Source organism: Orycteropus afer, unplaced genomic scaffold (assembly GCF_000298275.1).
Source record: "Orycteropus afer afer isolate SDZICR_OR568_19922 unplaced genomic scaffold, OryAfe1.0 scaffold00037, whole genome shotgun sequence".
Classification (NCBI taxonomy): domain Eukaryota; kingdom Metazoa; phylum Chordata; class Mammalia; order Tubulidentata; family Orycteropodidae; genus Orycteropus; species Orycteropus afer.
The window spans coordinates 12,961,779-12,982,476 of record NW_006921624.1 but is presented as its reverse complement, the minus strand read 5'-3'; the positions used below and the strand labels follow the sequence as shown (position 1 = coordinate 12,982,476).

General features: G+C 52.2%; 1 protein-coding gene across 1 annotated transcript in view; it reads left to right on the top strand.

The window, feature by feature from the left end:
* COL27A1 (collagen type XXVII alpha 1 chain) overlaps positions 1-20,698 on the top strand; it is a 160,553-nt gene that overhangs the window by 63,962 nt on the left and 75,893 nt on the right. Inside the window, exons 14-21 of the mRNA XM_007936759.1 lie at positions 759-803; positions 9,921-9,974; positions 10,633-10,677; positions 14,251-14,304; positions 15,577-15,630; positions 16,857-16,910; positions 19,821-19,874; positions 20,030-20,083. Coding sequence (XP_007934950.1) covers positions 759-803; positions 9,921-9,974; positions 10,633-10,677; positions 14,251-14,304; positions 15,577-15,630; positions 16,857-16,910; positions 19,821-19,874; positions 20,030-20,083 — 414 coding nt within the window. The remainder of the gene's footprint in view (positions 1-758; positions 804-9,920; positions 9,975-10,632; positions 10,678-14,250; positions 14,305-15,576; positions 15,631-16,856; positions 16,911-19,820; positions 19,875-20,029; positions 20,084-20,698) is intronic.

Below are 20,698 nucleotides of genomic sequence, written 5' to 3'. Positions count from 1 at the left end.
TTCTTAGCATCTTGGGGCCCTGGAAGGAGGAGACATCTGAGGATCTGGGGTGGGTGGTTGGTGGTGGTACAAATTCCCCAAGTCCACTCCTCCACCCCCAGCACCTCCTGGGTGAGGAAGGAGGGCCCGGGGGGCTGGCCTGCTGGCTCTAGCCCTCACTGTTATGCTATTTGCTTGCATGAGACCTTGAGCAAACCACTAACCTCTCAGTTTTCCCATCTCCATAGTGAGGGTGAAATACGATCGTCCAGGTTAAATGCCCTGCACGGTGCCTGGTATTGACACCATTATTTTCAGTACTGGGCTTCTGCCTGGTCTTTCAGACTTATGATTGGAGGGTATTAGATGTGGACATCTGACCTCCCCATTTTTCAGATGTATAAAGCTGTTGGCAAAGCGAGAAAAAGTCCAAACCCATGGTGCAGCTGCAGCGTGCTCTGCTTTGAACTAACCACTGTCAGTAGCTGCCCCCTGCCTTTCAGGAGATCAGGGGGGATTCCAAGTCTGCCAAGGAGTGGTGGTCACCAGAGAGGCCTGTGGTGGTGAGCTGCAGGTGATGAGGTCTGAGCAGACCCTTGAGGCTGAAAGACCAAGCTCAGGAGGCTACCTAGTGGGCAGGAACCAGGCCTGGTCAGCTCCCAAAGATCCCACCAGCTGCCTGCACAGAGGATGGTGTAAAGGGAGGAGCCCTGGAGGGAGCCAGAGCACGACTGGTCTCAGTTGAGTCAGTAACCACCTTGGTTTCTTCCTATTTGCAGGGAGAACTGGGCCTGCCAGGACCCCCAGGAGTCCCTGGCCTCATTGTAAGTACACAGACACATGGACCAGAGGGCTGGGGTGGGACCTGGGCACCAGGAGCAAGCAACTGATCCTGCAGGGGAGGCTGAAAAGGTCCGTCGTTCCCCAAAGCACAGGAGAGGCTTGGGGAGCAGAGAGAGGGAAGCCTGCAGTGTGGCTGAAGTTGGGCTGCCTGCCTTCTCTGAGCCTGTTTCCTCATTAGTTTCCCATTAGAGGATGGGAGCATGGAGTATGAGGCTACAAATGGACTTTCACAGCTGCTGCCAGTCCATGACTCTGCAAGGTGGTCTGGGTGGGTCTGCCTCTTCCATGGGGGGGGGGGCCTTCAGGTCCAGAGCGGGGAAGTAACTGGCAGAGAAGCTGAGACATCTCTTCACCCTGCACCTCAGAGCCCTGACTTTGGGGCCAGAGCTCCAAAGGGCAAGAAGTCACTTCCCCATTCTGAGCCTCAGCTTTCTCATCTGTAAAATGGGGGCAAAAGCAGAAGGTTCAAGGAGGCATTGCATGTACAGTTCTTGGCCCAGGGTCTCAGTCAGTGAGAATCCTGTTATATCAATTACTGTTATTATTCCCTGGGCTCAGCAAGGCCTGTACAGAGGGAGGCGGGGGGTGATCTGACTGCTGGCTTCATCTAGGTGAGGGTCTGGCCTTGTGATGTGGGTTTTTTTTTTTTTTTTTAGCTAAAACCAAGTCTGAACCTTGGGGCTGAAGGCTAGGTGCCAGTGAGAGGCCAACACCTGGGAAATGACTCTAGGAGCTTCCCCTCATGTCTGACGTTCTCTCTCCTCATTATTCTTGGGGTTTAAGTTAGGGACTATGGCGGGACATTCCTTTGGCCACACCAGTAACTTTGCTGAGAAATACAGCTCAGAGGGAGGCTGCAGAAGACGCTAGGGAAGGTCCCGTTGCTCAGGGCAACAGCCTAGAAGAAGACCCGGAGGTCCCCTGTGGCAATATGCTCCTGCTTAGGTGTGCTGGGGGTGGGGCCTGGGCAATGGAGGAAGGAGGCAGATCAACATGTGTCCAAACCCTGGCCATGCCACTTCAGGCTCTGTGAACTTTAATCACTGGCCTCACTTCCTTGGGCTTCAAGGCTGCCCTCAGTACAGTGGAACTGTTATCACTCTTGTTATGATTATACACACACACAGTCTGGTCCAGTCCAGTCCAGTGGTTAAGAGGAGAGTCCGTGGAATCAGGCCTCCTGTGCTTCTACTTCATCAGTGCGGTGGGGATAATATTGGAAGGTGTTTGTGAGGATTTAGATGAATTAATACATGTAAAGTGCCTAGTCCATGGTAAGCACTCAAGAAGTATTAGTTATAGTATCAGTAGTTATTGTTGTTATTATTACATATACACAAGCATCCATGGGATATTTTATGCCTGGTAGTAGCTGTCTGGATTGCTGAATTGAGAAAGATTTCAAAGTCACATTGGAACTTAGTGGGAGAGAGTGCTGCAATTGATTAGCGATGTCTGCCTTGGCTTGTGATTGAGAAGTGACAACACATGAGTCAGGCATTTGACATCCCTGACATCCATTCAACAGGTCTTTGGTGAGTGCCTTCTCTGACAAAAGGCACTGAGCTAGATGCTTTGGAGAAAGTAATACAGGTGGTCCCCAAATTACGAGGAATTCAAGTTACCACAAAACTGCACTTATGACTGTCTGCTTTGCTGGGTTTTTTTTTGGAACATCTTATTGTTGGTGTTATATACTACAGACAGTGTTGTAGCATGTAATTTTCTGATAATATCATTCTCATGCCCATCCCCAAAGACAAATAAAGATCGGATTTAGAAAGATACTGATAGGAAAAGACAATGAAAACTAAAACTAAAAAGTGAAGTATTTGACTTATGTCAGAACTGACTTATGACAGAGTTGTCATAAGTTGGGGGCTACCGGTATCTGAAATGAGAGTTAGAGAATCTGAGTTCACAGGGACCTCAGTGTCATCTAGTTTAGCGCTCTCTAAGTCCACCAGGGGTCCCTTCTGGAGCATCTTGGTCAGGTGGTTATTAAACCCCTCTTTGAACACCTCTGGGATTTTGAAACGCCCTCCCTCCTGTGGCAGCCCAGTCCACTTCCACAGAGCTCTCATTGTTCAGTGTTTGTCTGTCCTGAGCCTGAGTCAGCCTTGCTGTCCCAGGAGAGACCGTCTGAGGTGTGAAGATGGTCGTGGTCCCTTCTTCCCAAGGCTCCCTTTTTCAGGCTAAATAATCCCAGTCCCCACAGCTTTCTGCAGGGATGTTTACATATTCTGTCTGTCATCCTTGGCACACTCTTCTGTTTGTCACCATTCCGGTCCACTGGCTTGGGTGTTGGAAGGGACAAGAATATTGGTTGGTTGAATAAACCAGATTCTGGAGACTCAAACTGTGCCATCTCCGCTCTCGGTCCTCCTGATCCTTCATAAAGCTCTGTCCCACTCTCTTCTCCTTTGCTCTCCACGGTTAGGGTTGCAGCTAAAATACAAGATGCTCAGTTACGTGTGAATTTCAGATGCGACATTTATGACATGTCTATACTAAGATGTTGTTGTTATGTGCCGTTGAGTCAAACCCGACTCATAGCGACCCCTCCTTGGGTTTCCGAGGCAGTGTCACTACAGAAGTAGGATTGCCCAACCTTCCTTCCGAGGAGTGGCTGATGGGTTTGAACCGCCAGCCATCTGGTTAGCAGGCAAGTGTCTTAGCCACTATGCTACCAGAGCTCCCATACTAAGATAGCATTCCCTATTTATTTGAAATTCAGATTTAATAAGGCATCTTGTATTTTCATTTGCTAAATCTGGCAACCCTATTCACGGTATCTCTTAAAGGAGTCCCACCAAGCAGTCAGGAAGACTGAGGCCCTGGACCAAGGTCACACACAGGCAGGAGAGGCTGGAGGCGTAACCAGAAGCTGTACCTCCCACCCCTAACCCAGGGCCCTCCTCCCCACACTTCACATCTCGGGCCTGATCCTGGAACGGAGCCCTGGTCCTTCAGGTGTTTCTCAGACCCCGAGCCTGAGCCTAAAGCCCTGTTCCAAAGAGCTTCCCTGCCCAGCTTTGGAGTTCCATTGGGCCCTGTTTCTTTCTCCGGCCCTTTTCTGCCCATCTTCCCCCTGGTTTTCAAGTTCCCTTTGCTGTTAAGGTGAAGTTCCCTTTTCTTCCCTCCTGGGAGTCAGTGGGCTGGACCTGAGTCTGCCAAGTCATCACTGCTCCCCAAGTCAGACTTCCTCCCACCCAGGCCACCCACTCCCACTCTGGAGTTTTGGGAACAGCTGCTTCTGTTCCTGCAGAGAAATTGGCCTCCTCAAGAAGCTGGAGAAAAAAGGAAGTTTCTAACAAGGAGTTAAAGGGGCCAAGGGACTGTGAGTCACCTTTGGTTTCCCAGAGGATGTGGGCTTTTAGCTGAGCAAATGGGAAGCCCACATATTGATAATCATTTTAATGAAAATTCAGACTTATCCAGGGCTTTCTGTCTAGTCAGCTAAAGCGGTTAGCACACAGACTGAAGCAGGACAGTCACCGTCCCTGCAGTCCTTACAGCTAGGGGGAGGGGCTCAAGAGGACACAAACGTTTACGGAGCGTCGGGTTGCTCTGTGTGTGCTTGACACACATTAGGGCTGCAGAACCCCTCGACACTCGTGGGAAGCAGCAGTGCCTTGGAACAGGGAAGCCGTGGCCTGGGGTCACCAGCCGGGGAGTGGAAGCATTGGGGCCAGTCAGTGACCACTGACCCCCCTGCCGCCTTTGAGGTGAGACTTCCTCGAAACAAAACAGCCCCCTTTGAGTAACTGAAACCCTTTCCTTGGCTGACCCTCAAGACAACTGCCTGGTTCCAGAATGTGCTCAACAAAGAAGATTTCTGTCTTTTTTATGTTGAGTGACACAGAGGGAACTTGGCTCCTCTGTTCAATGGGACCCAAGAGCATGTGATGTGGTCCAAACCCAGCCTGTGGGGTACAGTGGATGAGTCAACCTTATTATGCCCCTAAGTATTCATCTGACTTTTGTTTCCTTCCTTCTCCATAAAGTAGGTTAATAACCCCAGTAGCTGACTTTTACCAAATCCTTGTGTGCCAGGCCTGTGCTAAGTGTTTCGTTGCCTCAACAACCCTCTGAGGGTAGAGAGAGTGTCACCATCCTACAGTTATGGAAGCTGAGGCTCAGAGAAGTTAAAGCACCTGCCTAAGGTCACACAGCCAGTAAACTTGACTCAGGCCTGTCTCCACAGCTCATGTTCTTCATCACCGCACCACATCGCCTGCTGTGCAGGACTTCTGTGCTCAACAGTGACAGTGGTGCATGACAGTGTGGAACGGCAGCACCAGGGGCTGTCTAGGGTGAGAAGGCTGGACTCATGCCCCAGGTCCCTGTTCCTGAGTTGCTGACCTCCTGGGGGAGTTTCTGGAAAGAAGCTTTGTTGCTTTTGAAGCTGAGTCCAGGAATCATTGCAGCAAGAGGGCTTGACCATGTGAGCGTGCACGTGTCTTTTGCACCCACAGATGAAGCCACCTTTGGGACATCTCCTCCAGGCCAGGTTCTGTACTAGGTGCTGGGGTCACAGCAGACCTGACACCTGCCCTCACTCTGGTGGTGGGACAGACAGGGAGCTCTGAGATATGATAGCAGGGACATGGGTTTGTGGGGTCAGAGAAGTGATATTGGAGTTGGGACAAATGGGCATTGACAATATGAGTTGAGGGTAGAGCACAGAGGGTGTAGAAACAGCTTGAGAAGGGTCCAGGGTTGCATCAGTGGGTGAGTGGCAGCAGGCAGGAAGGTGAGATGTGTGTGAGTGAGGAGGACCCTGTGGGCACATCCATTGGGCAGGATGGGCACTCACGTCTTCTTTCGGGGTGCCTGGAAACCCTTGGCCTGGCCACCTGCTGGCATGTGGCAGAGGAGTAGAACTTATTCCTGAATTTCCAGTCTGTCCTCATGCCCGTCATCATGAGTGACAGTGTCCAGGAAAGGCAACCTTGGATCCTTTGATCGGGAGTAAACAAAGTCAACGCAGAACTTATGAGCATGGACTGTGGGCCAGACAGACAGACAGGCAGACAGACCTGGGTTTCGGTCCTGTCTCTGCCCTCTACTCATTACTTTATTTCTCTCTAAGCCTCAGTTTCTCATCTGTAAAATGGAGTGGGACTAATAATAGTGTTGACATCACAGGTTGCTATGAGGGGTTGGTGGGTGTCCCAGTAGCTGGCACCATCCCTGGCACAGTGTGAACCCTCAGAGCTTAGCTCTTGTTAATGAGGATTGGACGAAGTAATGCCTACAAGTATCTAGCATGGTGTCTGGCACACAGTAAGGGCTCTTTAAATGGCCACAGTTGTGGTTCATTTTGTGTTTGATGGGAGTCCACAAGTTGAAGGGTAGAGTGTGGCGAGCAGTGTCTGAGAGCACAGAGAAGTGTGGACCAAAACCGAAAACCAAACCCACTGCTGTTGAGTTGATTCCGACTCAGTGACCCTACAGGACAGGGTAGAACTGCACCACAGGGCTTCCAAGGCTGTAAATCTTTACTGAAGCAGACTGCTTTATCTTTTGCCTATGGAGTGCCAGTGGATTCCAATCATCTACCTTTTGGTTAGCAGCTGAATGCTTTAACCACTGTACCACCAGAGCGCCTGAAACTTGGACAGAAAGTCCAGATTCAGGCATTAGTCATTGCTCTTGCTTGTGGGGACATGACATTCTGTATGTCGCTTGGCCAAGCTGCCCATGAGAGCTGTTTAGGGTGGAGCAGACAGATCCTCTGTGAGGTAAGCTGGGGAAGGTAGCTTGGCATTTTCTCTGTTTGTTTGTGTGTGTGTTGGGGGGGGGGGAGCGGTTAGTTACATGGAGAAGACCTTCCCTGAATATGTCCCCTGCAGCCTGGGGCCCTTTTCCCAGATCTTCCCCCTTGAGGTTGGATGGCCATGCTACGTTCCTGACCCCCATCATACACAGACCTGTTGGAGGCCTTTCAGAGGCAACCAAGGGGCCTAGGGGATGAGGAGAGAGCCCCCTCGGTGCCCCACAGGAGTTAGTCAACCTTGTTCTGAATTCTGTCCCCACACAAGAAGTCATCTCCAGGCCTGGAGTGGGAAGGAAGGAGCCTGTGTTCCTGGGCTGCTGGCTGGCCTTTTCGTCACTGTGGCCCAGGCCCCCAGTGGAGCAGACGGTTCCAGGAGAGCTTAGTCTGTTTATTTGCACACCGTGGGGAGCTCTGGGTGGGCCACCCTCACTCCCTTCATCCAGGAAAAGAGAAGGGGACAGAGCAACAGCCAAATGGCCTGTTTAAATCCAACTCTCTGAAGGACTGTCTTTTCCTTTGGACCCCCCCGCCCCTCTGGGCCAGGAATCCTGGCTTCCTTGCCCCTTTTCCCTCTCTTCTCTCCAAACACGAGTCCGATATTGCCAGAAGCTCAGAGGACAGCCTGCCTGCTTTGAATCCCTGCTCTGCCCCTGCAGTGTGACTTCGCTCATGCCCTCCCCTCTTGGAACCTCATTCCTTTATCTATAAGTTGGTAGGGGTAGAACCCATCTTCAAGGGTTGTAGGAATAACTAAGTAGAGGCATGTGACATGCTTAGCACAGGGTCTGGCAACTAGTGGCACCTTTATTATTACTATTACTACCTGTTCAACTGCCACCTCATTTTCTTGATAAGAAATTACTTGATGGGACCTGGAAGCAGGAGCTCAGCCAGAACATTTTGTTGAAGCCACTCAGATGAGGGTCCTGAGGCCCAGAGAGGGGAAGTATTTTGCCGGAGGTCACATAGCCAGTCTGTGGCAGAGACAAGCCCAGGGTGACGGGCGGTGAGGGACAGGAAGTGAGGGGTGGAAATGAGGGTAGGGGTGCTGTTGGGTGCTGTCAGGTCGATTTTGACTCACAGTGACATTATGTGACAGTAGAAATGCCCATAGGGTTTTCTTGGCTGTAATCTTTGTGGGAACAGATCACGGGAGCCGCTGGTTGGGTTCGAACCACCGGCCTTTGAGTTAGCAGTTGTGTGATAAACCATTTGCTTCCCCAGGGCCCCTTGAAGGTAGGGTGGGGTTGTGAGCATCAGCAGTGCCTCCGCCAGGCCAAGCTTTGGTCTGTGAGCACCACACGTTCCCTGACTCTCCAGGGGCGTCCACTGCCACCTCTTCTGTAAGAACCAGGCAGGAATGTCATTTTTCATTCTCATCCCGCCCTCCCTCTGTGACGTCTCCAGGCAGCCTGGACAGGAACTCGAGTCTCCTTTCTTGAGCCTGGTTACCTGGGGCAGCCTTTGTTACTCACACTCAACTTTTTGACGGTTGTACTCTGACCTCTGAGCCTTTGCCAGGGCCTCCATAGAGCCTGACTTGGAGAAGTGGGAAGCTGAGGCCCAGAGAGGTCAAGTACATTGGCTGAGGTCACACAGCAGTCAAACACTTGGATCAGTCCCAGAGGATGGACAGGGGGAGAAGAGAGTATCTTTAGGGTTTCCCATTCTCTGGGTGTAGACTCAGTCACTTCTTCATGCTCAACCAGTTTCTCAACGTTGGCGTTACTGACATTGTGGGCTGGATACTTAGTTATAGGGGGATGGCCTGTGCATTGTAGGATGTTTTGCAACATCCCTGGCCTCTACCCACTAGATACTAGTAGTGAGCCCCAAGTTGTGATGACTAAAATTGCCTCCAAACAAGTGTTTTATACACTCATTTAGTTAGTTAAAAGAGCCCTGTGGCACGTGGCTAAGTGCTTTGCTGCTGTCCAAAGGGTTGGTGGTTTGACCCCATCAGCTGCTCTGCAGGAGGAAGGTGTGGCAGTCTGTTTCTGTAAATTATAGCCTTGGAAACCCTATAGGGCAGCTCTATCCTATAGGGTTGCTGTGAGTCAAAATTAACTCAGTGGCAGTGGGTTATACATGTTAAATCAGTTATGCCTGAAACAAGGCTAGGAGGCACATGATAATATTAATCTTCATTTGTTAGATGAGGAAACTGAGGCACAGAGGGACTGAAAATCAAACCCATTTCCAGCAAGTCGATTCTGACTCTTAGTGACCCTCTAGGGCAGAGTAGAACTGCCCCACAGTTTCCAAGGTTTCCAAGGCTGTAAATCTTTATAGAAGCAGACTGCCACATTTTTTTCCCATGGAGCAGTTGGTGGGTTTGAATAGCTGATCTTCTTGGTTTTCAGACAAGTGCTTTAACCACTGCACCACCAGAGGGCCTATACAGAACATTACTCACTCAGAATGATGACTCACTGTTATCAAGTCAGTTTCGACTCATAGCGACCCTTCCTTGGGTTTCCGAAGTGGTATCACTATGGAAGTAGATTGCCCAACCTTCCTTCCAAGGAGTGGCTGGTGGGTTTGAACTGCCAGCCTTCTGGTTAGCAGTCAAATGCCTTAGGTACTATGCCACCAGGGCTCCATATGCTCTTTCAAATCACTCAGTGAGTAGCAGGGAGAAACTGAGACCAGGGGTCTGACCCTGGTGCATGGACCCCCAGGCTTTTAGGGGCCCTCAATAAGGAGCTCCCTGGGTAGGGACTTGGCTTCCCAGGGCCTACAACCCCGCTGTTCCCGCCTTTGACAGTCACCTTTGAAGAACTTGGGTCTCCTACCAGCTGATCTCAGCATCCTAATAGTCTGTCTCCAACTCGGGGGTTTCTGGGATTGGCAGCCCTACTCCTCACTGCCCTCCAAAAAGATGATTGAGTTTCCAGGAAGAAGAAAGTACCTCCCCGTCACTTGGCTAGAGGAATCAAAGGTCCTGTTATGCCTTCTTTACCTCTTGCAGTACCTCTAGAGTGGAGGGCTCACTGTCCTCATTTTATAGATGGGGAGGCTGAGGTCCAAAGAAGTCCACTGAAGTGCTCTGAGCCCCTGAGTTAGCCAGGGACTCCAGTCTAATATGGGGTAGAAAGAAGTGCTGTGTGTGTGATGGGGGCATCAAGGCAGCAAGCAAGAAATGAACTCAGAGAAGGATCCATGTGAAATTTATTCCAGCACTTCAGTGGAGGCGATATTCCTGATTCCAGTATAAATCCAGTGCAGCCCAGCCCCAGGGGCCTTAGGGATCATTCCTCTCGAGCCAGTCCAGTGGGCCATATCTCACAGCATCCTCTTTTCTTTCTCTTCCCAGGGTGACATGGGAGTGTTGGGTCCCATTGGTTACCCAGGACCCAAGGGCATGAAGGTAAGTGAGGGCTGTCCTCTAATTTGGGCTGGTACCCACTGACCCATTTCAGTCCAGAAGAAGACTAGTGTACCTTAGACAGGGTGGGTGGTGGGAGGGTGGGTGTCCATAGGGGTGGTGGGGTGGAAGCTGGGGAGGCCAGGAGCTCAGTTCTTCCCTGGCCTTGACAGCCAGTCACCATCTGTGCATGCCTGACATCCTCACTGGGTACCAGTTCTGGGGCTGAATGTGAGTCTCACATGGTTCTGGGCCTCAGGGTGCTGTAGGTCCAGTGTGTGTGTGGTAACCAGGGGTGTAGACAGCTATAATGGAGAACCAATGAACTCAGACATCCTTGTGTTCCATGGGCATGCTAGGGCCACGTTCTGGGGACCACACAATGTGGCCAGTATGCATGTCATGTGGCTCAGCAAGTCCGTCTGTCCCTATCAGTAGCCTCTTCCCTTGGATGTTTCCAGAGCACTGTGGGTCACTAGTCACTGCCCCTTCTCCTAGCTCCTTTCGTCTACTCCACTGCCCTGTGAGATCAGGGTCATAGTCCCCTTTTACAGAGGAGAAAACTCAGTCCTGGAATTGAGGCACCAGTGGTTTTACCAGGTTCCTGACCTCTGTGACTTACAGCCTCCCTCACAGCTGGACCCTGGCCTTTGTCTTGCAGGGACTGATGGGAAACATGGGGGAACCCGGACTGAAAGGTGATAAGGTGATCTGAATACTCCCTTATTGCACTGTGTTTTATCTGCATGTGAGCCCCTCTCTGCCTCAGCACTGCTGCTGCTGTTTCTCTTCAGGCGATTCACTCCCCTGTATGGCTGCCTCCTCCCTGGCCTGCGTTACCCTTAAATCTGCACTCCCTGGCCTCTTCTTTGTCTCTCTGGGTGGGGACCTGGCAGAGGGCTCTGGGGGCTTGCAGACCTTGGCACATAGAGCATGGGGGGAGCAGCTGGCATAAGGGTGGAGGGTAAGGCAAGGTAAGTCTCTGAAAGTGATCCCAGGCAGTGCCTGGTATTTGAGGCCAAAGTCGTGGACACAGAAATTGGAGACTCTGAGCTGATAGGTCCTGGGGCAGGTGTGAGGTGAGGTCCTGTGCCCATGAGAAGCACAGGAGGAAACAAAGTCCACATAAACCTTCCTGCTTTGGAATCTGGAACCAACTCCAAAGAGCTTGTGGCCTGAAAATGCAATGGAAACCCTGGACAGGGCTCTGAGCCCCTGGCCCGGACCTCCTCCTAGCTGTCATTAGGAGCAGGCACACTTGCCACATGTCCCCTGCATAGCTCTGCTGCTGAACTCTTACTGTCTCCCTCACCCAGCACCAACCCAGCACAGGTGGGGAGATGGGATCCAGGAGTCTGGGGAGTACAGTGTCTGGTCTGGGTTGTGCCAGGCCTGAGGACGAAGACACGGAAGGCCCAGGGTCATCCCTTGTGCACTGCCCTGTGGGCTGTCTTCCTGCCTTCCCCCAGTTTCCTGGCAAACTGGGAACCCCAAAGGAGTGTTTGTGCCCTAAAAACCTCAAGGAGGGCCCTGAGGCAGCGGTCCAAGTGTCCACAAGAGCCTCTCGGCTGTCCCACCCCATGCTCCCTTTCTGTACCTGTCTTCAGGTGGCTCCGCATGTCCTGCAGTCTGAGTGGTAGTATCGGCCACCAGCCCCAGGCAGCATTCCCAGTGCTGTGACTGAGTGGACGATAATCCTCCAGAGCCTCCTCCCAGCACACGGAGATAGGAAGTTTGCCCAAGGCCACACAGCTGGTAAATAACGTATCAGCACTGGAACCCAGCCATCTGGTTCCAGAGTCTTCAACTTCGAGGTCACACGGTCAGAGCTGATGAGGCCCTCGGAGGTTACCTTCTCCAGAGCCTTCATCTCAGAGATGGGGAAACTGAGACCTAAAGAAGGGAAGAGATTTGCCAAAGGAAACTCAGTGATGCATTGATGGGGCTGACGCAGGCCTCTAGGCTGTTAGAAAATGATAACTGGGGGGCTGAAGTTGCCACACCCAGACTGTCTTGTCCATTCCCCAGCCCCAGGTAGCTGGAGGGTGCAGTGCTAATCCCAACCCTTTCTCCACCTCTTTCCAACTCTTCTGATTGTTGATAGTCCTGCTGGAAGCCCGCCTTTGAAGCCGCTTCTGCCTTCCCCCTTGGGGTTTTGGCCTTTTGGCCTGCCCTGCTGGCTGTCCCCCTGCTCCCTTCTATAACCTTCCCCCGTTGTACATTAAGGGGCTTTCTGGTGGAGGTGAGGCTTTCCCCACAGCTACCTGTTTATCCCGAGGCCCAAGACTTCAGCAGTCTGGAAAGACTGAAGTCATGGACAAGGGCGAAAGAAAGGAAATTGGGGAAAATGGGAGTGTAGGCAGGGAGCTTTTTATAGGCGCCTCTACAGGGCTGGCTCCAGCGCCGTTCCTTCAGGAACATGGAAATTACTGTGTTACATAGAATTCGGCTGGCTCACAGACTGCTGGGGCCGGGGACACAGAGATGTAAATGCTCTGCAAAAAGGAAAAAAGGAGGGGAGGAAATTGTTTTCCTGCCCATAGCTTTTAGGAAAATCAAGTAAGTCTTTTTTTTGGGGGGGTGGGAGAGTTTGGTTTTGGCCCCTTTGGGTGGATGGAGGTATCAGTCTTAAGGGGTGAAGGTGGTGACTTCTGATCCGGCCCCCTGCCCCCCTCCCCGGGTGACAAAGCCAGTCCTTCATGTTCCGTGGTCGCTTTTGCCTGGAATCCCACATTTTCCATGACCCAGCCTGGCCGCAGTCCCATTACCACCACTTGGTTCCCTCTGCTCCCAGCGTGGAGGTTCTGGAACCAAACTCCTACTGCAGGCCCAGCTCTCTCCAAATCAAGTGTCCTGATTTCTTAGGTAGCTTTTAAACTTTTCTTTCTAAAAAATTTTCACTCCCTTACTGCTCCTTTGCACATTAAAAAAGAAAAAAAGAAAAAAAGAAAAAAATAAGTTTCTTATTTCCCAAACTCCAGGATATTGTACAGGATTTTCCAAATTAGAAAAACCAAAGTAGGTTACTTCTGGGTTTTGTTCTATGGAGGATGTTCTGCTGCTGGCTCACGGCCTCGGCTGTGCAATGCGGGGCCTCTAGGAGTTCTCATTCTTCCTGGGCTTCTCTCCCCTGTCTTCCTCCTGCTGCCAGGGCTGGGGATGTTTCCTGAGTCCTGGGCCAGCAGACTGTCTGTCAGTAATGGCCAACACGGAAAGCTGGAAGGGAGGGCTGTGAGACATGGCTCCGGCCCTAAGGGAAATGTACTGATGTGTTTCGGCAACAGCTCACTTTTTGGGTGATCTCAGCCAAGTAGAACAGAGCTGAAAATAGGGTGGTGGGGGGGAGCGGAACAGGCCCCCAACAGTCAGAATCAGTGTCCCCAAGTCTATGCAAGAGATGTCGTCTTAGAGAAGAAACAGCAAGGCCTACCCTCAAGGCTAGGCTATTGGTTGTTTACACATGGTCTTAACAAGCTAGGCTCTCAGGTTTCTGTGCTACCAGCAAGAGTTGCTGTCAAATCAGTTCTGACTCATAGCAACCCCGTGTGTGTCAGACTAGAATTACTCCAAAGCTTTTGCAATGGCTGAATTTTTGGAATCTCAGCTGTAATGGAGAACCAATGAACTGAGACATCCCTGTGCTCCATGGGATGCTAGGGCCACGTTCTGGCCTTTCTTCCGGTGGCTCTGGGTGGGCTCGAACCTCCAACCTGTCAGCTAGCTGTGGGCTAGCATTTGTGCCACGTTTCTCATGCTGTGGCTGATTACAAGCAACGAATGAGAAGTAAACTTAAGGAAATCCAATAGAAGAAGTGAGGGTTCAAGCCTGGTGGTGGAAAGCATCAGGAGGCAGACTCAAGCACTCAGAAGCCACAGTGGTGCGGAGCCATCGAGCGAGGGGGCAGCGGTCCAGGCTGCACTGCCCCAGTGTGACAGCATCGGTTAAAGATGAACAGGTTGAATGATCAAGAAACAGTTTGTCCCAGTGTCAGTTCTCCAGGAAAGGATAGATGACACTGGGTGGTTTAGCTTCTGATGGCCCAGCTTCCAGTCATCTGAGCAACCCCAGGCAGGTCCACAGATTGGAGAGCTCGTAACCTCCCCCTAGGGCCTGTCCCCCAGCTCAGGCTCCCCTGTGGCCTGCCCTTTACTCTAACAAGGCTGTTGCTAGTCAGATGGACTTTGGGAAAGCTGTACCCTTGCTAGTGGGTCTGGATGCTGGGGAGGGTTCTGGAGCCCTCTATGGGGCCCATTGTAACCTTTGCTGGTGTGCATTTAGGGTGAACAAGGGGTTCCAGGTGTGTCAGGAGACCCTGGATTCCAAGGAGACAAGGTATGTGCATCTGATTCTTGCTCCCCACCCCGCTCCTGTTCTCCTGGTCCTGGATTCCTTCCCAGAGCATGTCATGAGCCAGCACCCACCCGTGAGATGGTACCATTTCAAACAGTCCTGTCTTCTCCATCCTCAGTGAACTCTCTGGTCAGCCTCTTCCCTCCCAGTTTACTTTCCCTACTGGCACAGAATTGCTCCTCTCAGGCCGTGGTTTTGCTCTGTGCTCATAAATCATTGATGGATCCCAGCTGCTCCCAGAGTGAAGCCCTGGATTCTCAATCTGACCCTCAGGACCCTTCTGCCCTCCTCTCTGCCCATCCCCATTCATAGCCCTGCACTCCAGCCCCACTCAACTTCCCACAGTACCTCCAGGCCTTTGCACCTTTGCTGCCTCAGCCTAAACCACCTTCCCCCGGCCACTTTGCAGAACCCAATCCCGCCCATCTTTCAGGACCCTTCTCAGATGCTGTTTTCCTGGCTGAGGAGTGGCCATCTCTCTCTCCAGGCATCCTGAGCAGCATGTCTGTAGTCTTATGGGACCACTTTTCTCCTCTGATTTATGGGACTTGTGCTCATAGTTCAGCCCCCTGCTAGACAGTGAGTCCCCTGAGGGCAGGGCCCCATCCTGCCCTGACAGAAGTTGGCTCAGGGGTCTACATGAAACAGCAGGTATTTAGGCATTTGTGCAGTGAGTAAGTGGAGTGCCTTACTAACTGACTGACTGGCTGAGGGGACAAACCAGGCGGCCTTGGCATTCCACGCTCCACCATGAACCTACTGAGGCCAGCTGCTCTTTGCCTGTGTCCAGCACCATGTGGCCATGTCTGGCCCTCACCCAGCCAGTCAATGAGGCCCAGATGTTGGCCTGTTCTGCCTCTTCCTCTTCCCTCCCGCTGGCCTGTGCTGACCCAGCCTCAGTGTCTCCTGCTTTGTGATGAGCCACGCAGACCTTGCTGCCTCTCCTGCTGGGCCCATGCTCCAGAGTTCTAGAGCATAAACGGCACTGTGGTGCCTGCTTGGAGCCCCAGGGCCCCAGGTTCCAGGATGATCTGGTGAGAACAGGGCTTGCAGATTGTACCTCTGCATCCCCAGGGCCCAGCCAACAGGGTGTCAGGGAAGTGTGGTCAGAGCGGGAGCCTGCAAGTGAGGGGAGAGTCTTCTTCCACAAAGGTGGCCATTCTCCAGGCCTTGGGCCGGCTGGGAGGGTGGCAGCTACTTCCATGGCCAGTGGCTGCCCCTTCCTAATGCCAGCCTGCTCTGCATCTTTTCCAGGGAAGCCAGGGGTTGCCAGGATTCCCAGGTGCACGGGGGAAGCCAGGACCTCCGGTAAGTACCTCTTCTGCCGTTCCCAACTTCACCCTCTCCTATGGTGATGGAAGGCCGTCAGGGGCACCTTCACACCCGGGACCTCATTTCCTTCTGTAGCAGCCCTGAAGGGCAAGCTGAGCTGGGCAGGAATGACATTTACCCACATTACAGGTGAGCACCCTGTGGGCCAGCATCATAGACAGCCTTCAGTCACTGGCAGAGCTCTGGTGGGAATTCCGGTTCCTAATGCCCGACTCTGGTGGTGTAGTGGTTAAAGCATTTGGCTGCTAACGGAAAGGTTGGTGGTTCGAGCCTACTAGCCACTCTGCAGAAGAAAGATGAGGCAGTCTGCTTCCATAAAGATTTACAGCCTTGGAAACCCAGTGGGGGTCGCTATGAATCAGAAGCGACTCAAAGGCAGTGGGTTTGGAAAGCCTTGTAAGCCATTAAGTTTACATTAAGCGTAAACCATTAAGTGCTTAACTGCTAACTGAAAGGTTGGGGGTTCGAACCCTCCCAGAGCTTCCTCAGGAGAAATGCCTGTGGACCTGTTTCCAAAAGGTCACAGCCTTAGAACCTGATGGAGCTTAGCTCCGCTCTGTGACACGCAGGATCCTCGGGAGTCAGAACCAACCACAACAACTGGTTTGTTTTTTGGGTTTTAATGTCTTGTACACAATAGAATCAGAAAGAAGGTTGGGCAATCTACTTCCGTAGTGATACTGCCTCGGAAACCCAAGGAGGGGTTGCTATGAGTCGGGTCTGACTCGATGGCACATAACAACAGCAACAACACAATAGAATGTTGTTAATAATAGCAGTGGTTATCACGGATTGAATGTATCAGATCTTCCTGTACTAGAGCTCTTCCCAAGGCTGCCAACAACCCCAGGAGTTGCAGGGAGTTATTATTGCTCCTATTTCACAGATGAGTAACTGAGGGTCTTCAAGGTGAAGTGACTTGCCAGGATCCCATTGATAGGGAACTGTGGAGCTGTCGAGTCAGATCTGACTCATAGCGACCCCTCCTTGAGTTTCAGAGGTGGTATCACTATTGAAGTAGATTGCCCAACCTTCCTTATGAGGAGTGGCTGGTGGGTTTAAACTGTCAGCCTTCTGGTTAGCAGTCAAATGCCTTAGGCACTATGTTACCTGAATTTTCTAACCACCCCAAATCAGGGGGATAATCTAAGGAGTTGGCAGGCCCTCCCTTATTCATTCCCTGCCTCTCTTCTCTTCTGTAGGGCAAAGTTGGAGACAAAGGACCTCTTGGGTTTCCTGGGCCCCCTGGACCTGAGGTATGTGATGCCCCATTCTCTGGCTACAGCTGGGACAGGGTGCTGTTCTTGGGAAACCAAGACCCAGAGAAGGAGAGGGACTTGCTGGAGGTTACAGAGCAAGTGAAAGATGGCAGAGAAATTCCTAGATGAGCAATCACTCCTCCTCAGCCTTCACCCTCCCAGTTCACCTAGGGAATCACAAAGAAGCAGCCTCAGAGTTCCTCTCCAGCCTGTGGGACCTCTGCCACTTTTACAGTTACTTTTACAGAAAAACTGTCAGGAAAAGGCCTGTGGGCTCTACTGCCTGGACCCTGAGCAAGAGCTCCCCGACTCCCACCACAGAGTGGAGCCTGGAAGCCTGTCCTGAGTGTGGGAGCAGCTCCCTGGAGGAGCTGGTATGCTCTCCTTGTCTCCCGCTCTTTCACACATGGGGACTCCACATTGGAGAACTAGGCTGAGCAGGAACCAGGGCTGTTGTCCTCAGGCATTTCAGCACCCAGGTCCTACTGCAAGTCGAAGCTACCCCCAGCCAGAGCCCCCACCCCACCCACCCACCACTCCGTGGCCCCTAGGCGTTGCTTGTCCATGAGGTCTCTGCCTCTGAAACAAAGGTCTGGCTCTTCCAAAGATCACTCCTGGTATTGCCTGGATGGATGAGGGAGTTTCCTGACAGCTACGAGTTCAGACTTTCCACTGTATTGACTTTGGCCCTGACACATAGTCCTATCTTTAGACAAGTGGAGTTGGCCTCTCTTCCATGACCCCGATTCCCTCCTCTGGTCACTGTGAGTCTGAGTTTCCCAGCGGTCTGGCCAGTGAGGAAGAGGAAAGCGTGCTCACTTATACTCATCGGGCACCTCTGGGTGCCAGGACTTGTTGAGTTGCCACCATAGCTGTGTGAGAGAAATGCTGCTCCTGCCATTTTGCAGACAAGGAAACTGAGTCACAGAGCAGAGCACTGACCTCCTCAGTCACTCTGCTAGTTGGTGGGGAATAAAGTCTACCTTTGCTCTGCCCTAAGGAACTCTGGTGGGACAGTGCATAAAGCATTTGTCTGCTAACCAGAAGGTTGGCGGTTCAAACCCACCAGCTGCTGTGTGGGAAGAAGATGGGCGATCTACTAAAGATACAGCCTTGGAAACCCAATGGGGGTCACTGTGAGTTGAAATCGACTCGATGGCAGTGGGTTTGGGTTTGTTTGTTTGTTTGTTTGTTTGCTGTGCCCTGGGTCCATGGGTAGGTCTGGGGTCTGCTTCCCCGTGTTTCTGTTCTGTTTTGATTGATTGACTTGGTATCCAGAAGACAGCTCTGCTTGGCTGGACAGAAGCTGGTGAGCATGTCAGCACTTCCCCTGGTTCTCTGCCTCCTTTCCCAGAGCTCATTCCCAGTTCAGCCCCCGCCGAATTATCTCTTTCACTATCAATGGGTCGGATGTGTGTGAGCACAGAATTCGATCAGCATCCCAGCCGCCAAGTTCTTACTGAACACGGGCCCACCCAGGCAGACTTGCTTTCCCAGGACACAGGACAGTACATCATTTTGGATGCAGATTTTTATTGAGTGCTTGGTGAGGGCCAGACAGTGAGTGAAGAGGGCTTTCCTCATATTCTTCCATTTGAGCCTCATCACAATAGCCCTGTGAAGTGGGAGGTGTGGGCACCATTTTACAGATGAGGAAACCAAGGCCCAGAGAAGCTAAGGAGCTTGCCTGGGGTCACACAGTGAGTCTGGCAGAACAGGATTTTGAGGCTGTCATCTTGAAGACAAAGACTTTGACTTCTTAGTTCCAAACTCAGGACTGTTCTGGCCTTGGCTGATGAGAAGGTGAGAGGGCATTGAGGTTGGGATTTAACAGAAATTACTAAAAGGTCAGAACAGAAAGGAAAAAAAAAAAAACAATTTATGAGGGCAAAATGAGGAGTAGTGTATTTTGGTCACGGGGACTCCAGTTTCTAGCTGACAGGAAACAGAGAGTAGTAGGGCTGCCAGGAAAGCCAGTGAGGTTCTAGGCCAGATGAACAGAGGTATAACACTCAAAACAAGGAAGGGGATGTTCCGTATTGGCCCTTGCTGGTCATATCATACCCATGGGCATCCTGCTGACTACACTCTCAGGACAATAACCAGCAGCAGAATTCAAACTAAGGGGCCCCGGGCACCTGACAACAGGTGAAGGGACAGAGAAGGGGCAGCTTCAGGGGATAGGCTGACCATTTTCCAAATTGTGCAGCGGCCGTGGTGGGGAAGAGGGATCCCCTATGCACTGTAGGGCCCTGAGGGGCAGCACAGTGGTGCTGAAGCACAAGAGAGGAGATTCTGCCCCGTTCCAGGAAGAATTTTCTGCCATGCGGTCTTCCGCTCAGGCCTCAGCAGGAGGTAGAAGCTCCCAGTGGGCCGTGGGCAGAGCCCACTGTGCTTGACCAGGAGGGGAGGGATTTCCGCTTAGGATAGGAGTGGGATTGATTAGATCTGTGCTTCCCAACTATCTCAAGGTCACAGCCGATGCAGAAAATAATCACAGTTGCAGGATTCCTGTAGTTAAAGGATGAGACTTATTGAGCAGAGATGGTTTCCCTGGGGCCACCCAGGCCCTGCTTGGCATCCTCCAAGGCTAAGGGGAGCAACACCACCCCTCCCCAGTAACTGCGGCCCAGAGGCCACACAAGACGTTCTGGGTCAAACACCCTCGCATGTGCCGGTTCCCGCGCTAAGTGCCTTCCTGAACATTCTCATTTAATTCTCTCAGCAGCTCTGAGAGGTTAAGTGCTGGTACCAACAGTCCCCATCTGGAACTGAGGGTCCGAGGTCAAGGTGGCTAACTGCCCTGCCCAGGGCCCCATCCCAGCAGGATGGGACGGAAGCCCAGGGCAGTCCCGCTTCCAGACCTCGACTCTCTTGTGAATGACCCTTCTCTCTGCTTCCCCTCAGGGGTTCCCTGGAGACATTGGCCCTCCCGGGGATAATGGCCCAGAAGGTGTGAAGGTGAGTACCTGCCCAGGGATGCTCCAGGTGAAGAATCTGACAGGGCTGTGGAGTCACAGGTCTCAAGGGCTGGTTTGGAAGTAGGTGAGTTTTGCCAGCCCATGGTGGAGACGGAGGTGCCACCTCTGAGACCATCTTTGTTCCCTTCTCTCCAGGGTAAGCCTGGAGCTCGAGGCCTGCCAGGACCCCATGGGCATCTGGGGTCAGAGGTGAGACCATCTGGCTCCGCCCCTGCTAATCCCTCCTGCTCATGGCCTCATCAATAAGTCCATCCTGACCTGAACACAAGCCCCCAGCCTGGAGTACCCCCAGACCTCATGCTAGAACCTGAGCTTGAGCTTGGGGCTCAGGGTTGCCTCAGACATGCCTTCCAGCTCATCCTTTGCCACCTGCCCCTGTGACCCTCCAGGGCCTCTCTGTTCCGGACGACAGAGAGGGTCACCCCTCCCTCCCCTGCTCCTCTGCTGCCCTGCGGTTGTCTCAGCTGCTGCCACTGTTCATCTCACAGTAGCAGTTTATCGAGGTGTTGAGTGTATGGGAGGGTAGCATTGTCAGCTCCAATTCCGAGGTGAGGCCACTGAGACAGAGAGGGGACAAGACTCCATCAGGTCACACAGTTAGCAGCAGGCAGAGTCAGGATTCAAACCCAGGTCTGCTTGAGCCCAAAGCCTATGGTGTAGGCCCTATGCTACTAACTTCTGTGCTCCCAGGAGTGACATCACTTGCACCGAGTTGCACAGCAGTAACTGCAAAGGGAAGGAGCTCTGGTAGCATAGTGGCTAAGTCACTTGACTGCTAACCAGAAGGCTGGCGGTTCAAACCCA